Below are 5900 nucleotides of genomic sequence, written 5' to 3'. Positions count from 1 at the left end.
ATAAAACAAAACTAGCTCTTCCGCTTTCTTTAAATGTTATGTTATTTCTAAGGATGGAATGGTATATTTATTGAATTAAATATATTTTATAAAAGTAGATTTAAGAAAAGATCAAAAGTGGCAAAATGTAAGTTTACTAATGCATTGTACTAAGGTAACTAAGGTATCAATTCGATAGTTTACTTCTGCTCCATTACATCTCAGCAGGAAATGTTGTATTAGTTCCATTTGAAAACGATATGGATTTTACAACACATATCATGACACATGTTTTAGATTAATTTAGATTAAGTTGGAGGTAGGTTCATCTGGTTGTAGATGTTTTCTTTGACGGAGGTATGTGCACCTGTGTGAACTGGGTTATGATGACTTGAGTCTTTAAAAAATGTATATTGTCTAACAGTTTTATGTTGTATTGTCTGAAACTTTGTGTCATGTGCTACTGCTGCTGTCTTGGCCAGGACACTCTTGTAAAGGAGATTTTTAATCTCAATGAGGCGTTTTCCTGGTTAAATAAATTTTTAATTAAAAAAAGTTACCCATATTGACCAACTACAAAATAAAAATGTGACTTTCACATAAATAGATTAGTACTTATAATATAATATCATTATATGTCTTGAAATAATATAGTGTTCAACTCAAAGGGGCTATTTTTCCGTTTGGACAACTGTGACGGGCCCTGGCCCTAATCCCTGATCATGCTCTTGTCCCTCGGGAGCAGATTGCTTGATGCACAACACCTGGTCCGAGAACAGGGAGGGCATAAACGCCTCAAGCTCTCACGTTACTGGGTGCAGGTTATTCTCTCCTTACAGGTGGAGGGGTCGCAGAGCCTTGCTGCCGGTTACTTTGGAGTTGGTTTCCTTTGGTCTCGCTGACAACACCTACACTCCATTACTCACACATGCACATTGACACTACTGATGTTACTGACTACCACTCTCCATAAAGTTAACAATTCCTTTATTAAGTTAAATAAACACTAATTTTCTATCAACTACTGTGTCTGCGACGTGTTTGTCATGGGTTGTGACACTGCTTTTACTTTAAGTACTTTGTGTAAATTTGTTTTTTTATGCTACACCAAACGTACATTCACTTAATTCCTATTTTCAATGCAGCACTTTCACATCTAAAGGAGTATTTTAACATTGTGGTATTGCTACGTTAAAGTAGCAATAGGCTACCACAATGTTTTAACATCACTAATGCCATAATTAGTGAGCAGCATTTTATTGTTGTAGCTGGAGCCATTTTTGTATATACTATTAGGAATGGCTAGATTAAGGGGCCTAAAGGGTAATTATCCCATATAGCCACCTCTCACATATGCGTACATAATGTGTAAAGCACTCCTATTTAATACTGCCAAGGCCCTGTGCATACAAACAGCTGTTAGCTTGTTACAGTTTGTGTCCCCCATCTTCTGATCGCCCACATATTCTCTAACGATAAACTGTGCTTTTATGTTGAAGCAAAGGCATGCATTTCCTGTAACAGATGTGTTCTCTCTGGCAAGCTTGACCTGCGCGGTAATTAAAGAACCATTGCTATTTCGTTTCCTCTGCGCATGTTCCCCACTCTGCATTCAGGAAAGTGAAGGTTTCAAGCTTTTCACACATTTTTTGTATTTCAGGCAATAAGAATGTTCGGTTTTTTTTGTTAACAAATATGGGCAGTAAGCAGAAAAAAAGGACATGACATTATTTTAAATTTAGTTTCGGAACATATATGAGTATTTATTTGTAAAAAAGAGATCATATCAATATTTTAGAATTTAAAAAAATCTGAGATGTTACTTTATTGATCATATAAATCGTAGGTTAGAATAATGTCCTGTATTCTGATGTAATAACATAGCCACATCATTAAGAATGATATCTTGTTTGAGTGTGTAATGCATCACTTGTGTTTTTAATCATTAGATGACATCGACACCTTTAGTACTCTTTAGCCAACTTTTCAAATTGATTAAACAAATATAAGCAACAAATGGGCTAAAGTATGAAATATTGACAACGAGTAAGCTACCTGAGTTCAACACAATACCTGAGTTTAACACAATATTGCACCAATATTTATAATCGAAAATAAAATGTTATGTTATTCTGAAATGGTCCCTGATACTTTTGGTATAGGTCTATCTAGGCCTATCTATTTATCTATCTATCTATCTATCTGTCTATCTATCTATCTAACTAACTAACTAACTATCTAACTTTCTATGCCGTCGGGTATTGTACCTGAAAACCGTGTCCATGGCAACGCAGACAGAAGTTCCAAACAGAGTCAGTACTCCGTTCTTCGTTCGGCTTCTAACATGTATTCAGAGTGAGTTTTACTACATTTTAATCCGAACCGTCATTGCTGTGTTTTAAATACCTTACTTATTAGTAAGTTGTAATTATTTACTAGACTTATTAGTTAATGACAGTTTGTATTTTCTTGAAGGACTGGATACATGAGTCAGCTAGTTAGCTAACCTATGCTAACGTTAATGACAACGCTCTAACGTTAATGAGACGGACCAGCTGCCATCCAAGAGGTTGACAGTGTTGACGGGTTTTTGTCCCCATTTCCCCTAGAAATGTCTCAGTTCTGTCGAGTACCGATCCATCAACAACATCTGGCAAGTAGGACACCTGTTTGTGCTTAGTGTAACGTTAGTTATCCCTCACGATGCCAGTCTGGTAGTGATGTAGCTCATGATGTAGCAGTGAGTGAACTTCACTTCTGTGTTTGTTTTAACACTACAGGTGTCAAACCAGGATATCAAGGAATAAATGGCCAGATCTCCCAGATTCCAGGACTGTCCCCGAGCATCAGCACTCTTCCTGAGGAGAGGGCCCGAGGGCGAAGGGCAGGAGTCCTAGCAAGTGATTCGGACTATATCAAGCTTGCAAAACAAGGAGGGCATAAGGGTAGAGACATCCAGCTGCCTCATCCAGACTGATATCCTTTGAGCTGATTGATGCATTTCGCCTCATATTTTTACCCTTTATTTCCCCAACAGGACTTTTATGGCATGAGGAATCAATTACTTCTAAACTTGGTCTATACCAACCTCCAGACTGGTTCAGCGCCACATCAGAAGATACCAGGAAACCAAGGTGACATTTGTCTTGTTTGTTTCTATCATGCACAGGGTCTTACACATGCTTTCACCTCCATTACTAACACTACTTGCTGATAATATGCTCCTAGTGACAGTTCTGCTTCAGTTCTGACACTGCTAACTTTCAATCCTTTTTATAAAGTCCTCTAAATGAAATATGAAAACACAATATAAACAGTCACAATCAGTCACAATAAAAACGAATGTACGCTGTTGATCTTCATTATATATCTTAGCTCTCATTAAGTGGAGGATACATGTCAGATATGTCTCTGCACTGTGTGTTTCTTTTCAACAGTCTAATTAACAGTGAAGAGATAAAAAACCCTGGAGCCCTTGAAGCAGCAGAGGCCCCCTTTGGGACTGACACTGTGTCAGCCATGGGGAGGGATGGTAGCGGCAGCAATGGAAAAGAGAAGGTAAACAAAGAAATGTCAAAGTCACTTCAAAAGTTATTTAGCTACAAATACGATTACACAACAACAACAAAAGCTATTCTATATCTTGCGTTGTTTTATTCTGCTATGTTTGCATGTTAAAGGCTGGTCAGTAAGGCTCTAGTCGTGTTACACACTGTTGCTTAATCGGGCAGACCTACTTTGGGATTCAGGTAATTGTTTCTCAATGTGTTATAGGCAAAATGAGACGATAACATAATGCCTAATTCAAGGCAGAAATGGGGAAAAATACCTAATAATAATAATAATAATAATAATAATAATAGTAATAATAATAATAATATCCTTGCTATATTTACCTTCACAAAGTACCCAGCACGTTCTGTGACTTTGTGTTCTTCAGAACAACGACGTTCATGACGGCCAAGTGGGGAAACGGTCATCCAATCAATATCATGGCAGCAAATTCAAGAGGATGTAAGTTCCCGTGGTCACAAGATGGTGCTGTTGTTCCGTATTCTATCCAATACAAATGGCTGGTACCAGAAAAAGAATTGCACTGAGAAGAATATATTTATTATCGACCAGTGATTTTATTGTGTCAGACCATATCAGTCTTTTTAAGGGATAGGTTTACATTTTCCAAATCATTGTGAACAGGAGGAAAGATTACAGGACGTTTTTAAATGTCACCTGTTTTATGACAACAACTTGAATCTACGAGTGTAATCAATTTGTATATTTGTTCGCTTTTCAATCAGTTTCATTTACTAGCATAACAACACATTATGATATATGGCTGAATTGGAATTATTTTGTATTTCACAGCATATTGTCAGTAAATATTACACCATGTGTCTCCATGTTGTGGTGACTAGGCAGACATGCTCATGGGCAGGGAGCACACTTATGTCACATCACCTGTTTGCTTTGGCTCCCTGCTCCTCTGTGGCTCCTCTTGCACTCTTATGAAATACCAATGACTTGTCGAAAACCCAAAGTTACCTTACAACAGTTAACTAGAACAAAACAGTTACTGTGGCTAGAGTGCATGTATGGTTTTAACCACAAAGGAGCCACTTAAATCCTACAGTCATGTTTGCCACCATTGAAGTGAAGTAATAAACAAAGAACGAGTCAAAGGAACCCAGAGGCTATGACCTGACAATTGTTAAAAAGTTGTTGACTGTATTGGTGAGATGTTTTGCAATGAGTAACCAGTTTATATAATGTTTACAGGGTAGGGTTCAGATTAAAAGTGTGCACTGGGTCAGCTGTAGCCCCTCATGGAAATCTAAGAGACACTTTGAGGGGATGACGAAAATGAAAATCTTTTGGAAACTACAAAAGCACTATTTGGTTTAATTTTTAATGAAAAGTTTTCTTTTTTTATGCATTTCAATGACGTTCACTTTATGACTTTGGTGTTCTCAGAATATTTGATAAGAATCCAGCCCCTGTCGACATGTCTAAGCTGTTGAGCTTTGGTTATGTTGAAGACGACACAGCCGCCACTGGTTTGTCAAGTAAGTCTCACGGTGTTTCTGAACGCTTCAGGTACAATCTTCCAAATCACCGTGAATCATTTCCTCCCTCGTTTTTTCACAATGTTCTTAAAATTCACCTCACGATAATAGAAGGAAATGAAGCCACGGGGGTGAACTTGAAGATATCAACCACTGAGAATTTAAGATGCTTCTTGACAGTGTGAGTAAATGATGATGAGGAGAATGACTTCTATACATTTCCATGTCAACAGATTAGAAGACTGCCAGTGCTGTGGGAAAAAGACGACAAACTCCAATGCTTCCAACAGGAATAGTTGCCATCCCTCATCCATTTATTAATTCCAACTAACTAATTAACTTAATTTCATTGTGAGCCACATCAAATGTTTTACTTCGTTTCGATTGATGTGCCATGTGAGATGTATTACTCAAGTGTGAAATCGCTTCATTGAATTAAAACTAGAGCCTTTTATTTATTGTGCGTGTTGGTGGTGCGCCATTAACTGCATTCCTTAAGTAAAGAAAGCACCAGTAACTCTTTTGTTGTGCTGTGTCTGTTATTGTTACAAACTTTAAGGAAACAAGTTGGATTATTAAAATAAAATAAAATAATATGTCTTATGTCTTCTATGCTTTCTATCACGAGCTGAACTTTGAACGTTATTAATTTGCCACATAATAATGTTACATTACAGCAAAGAAGAGTCCACTTGGTGTAGTTAACAGGGGAAATGTTCACTGACCCGGTTGGCTGTACAGGAAGTTAGCTGTGTGTGCGTAGGTGCGTCTTTGTTTCGCCACAACAATGTATTACATGTCAATGTGAGAGATTATCTCAGTGTTCTTTGGGAAAGCTGCGTGTCATAACACTTATGT

General features: G+C 37.5%; 1 protein-coding gene across 1 annotated transcript; it reads left to right on the top strand.

Moving 5' to 3' along the window:
- The first annotated feature begins 2281 nt into the window (after positions 1 to 2281).
- Positions 2282 to 5641, top strand: LOC130200025 (uncharacterized protein C7orf57-like). The gene is made up of 8 exons (XM_056423972.1): positions 2282 to 2334; positions 2589 to 2632; positions 2760 to 2924; positions 3017 to 3113; positions 3417 to 3537; positions 3920 to 3993; positions 4951 to 5042; positions 5276 to 5641. The coding sequence occupies exons 1-8, from the start codon at positions 2324 to 2326 to the stop codon at positions 5278 to 5280; spliced, it is 609 nt and encodes a 202-aa protein (XP_056279947.1). The 5' UTR covers positions 2282 to 2323; the 3' UTR covers positions 5281 to 5641.
- Positions 5642 to 5900: the final 259 nt, after the last annotated feature.

The sequence above is a fragment of the Pseudoliparis swirei genome, chromosome 2 (genome assembly GCF_029220125.1).
Source record: "Pseudoliparis swirei isolate HS2019 ecotype Mariana Trench chromosome 2, NWPU_hadal_v1, whole genome shotgun sequence".
NCBI lineage: Eukaryota > Metazoa > Chordata > Actinopteri > Perciformes > Liparidae > Pseudoliparis > Pseudoliparis swirei.
The sequence above is the reverse complement of the archived record's forward strand: the minus strand, read 5'-3'. Positions and strand labels throughout refer to the sequence as shown.

Bases quoted from the DNA above. Each gene is read 5' to 3' on its own strand.
- LOC130200025 (XM_056423972.1), top strand. The intron at 2,925-3,016 runs GTAGAGACATCC...TTTCCCCAACAG, and splicing joins AAAACAAGGAGGGCATAAGG to GACTTTTATGGCATGAGGAA. The intron at 3,538-3,919 runs GTAAACAAAGAA...TGTGTTCTTCAG, and splicing joins GCAGCAATGGAAAAGAGAAG to AACAACGACGTTCATGACGG.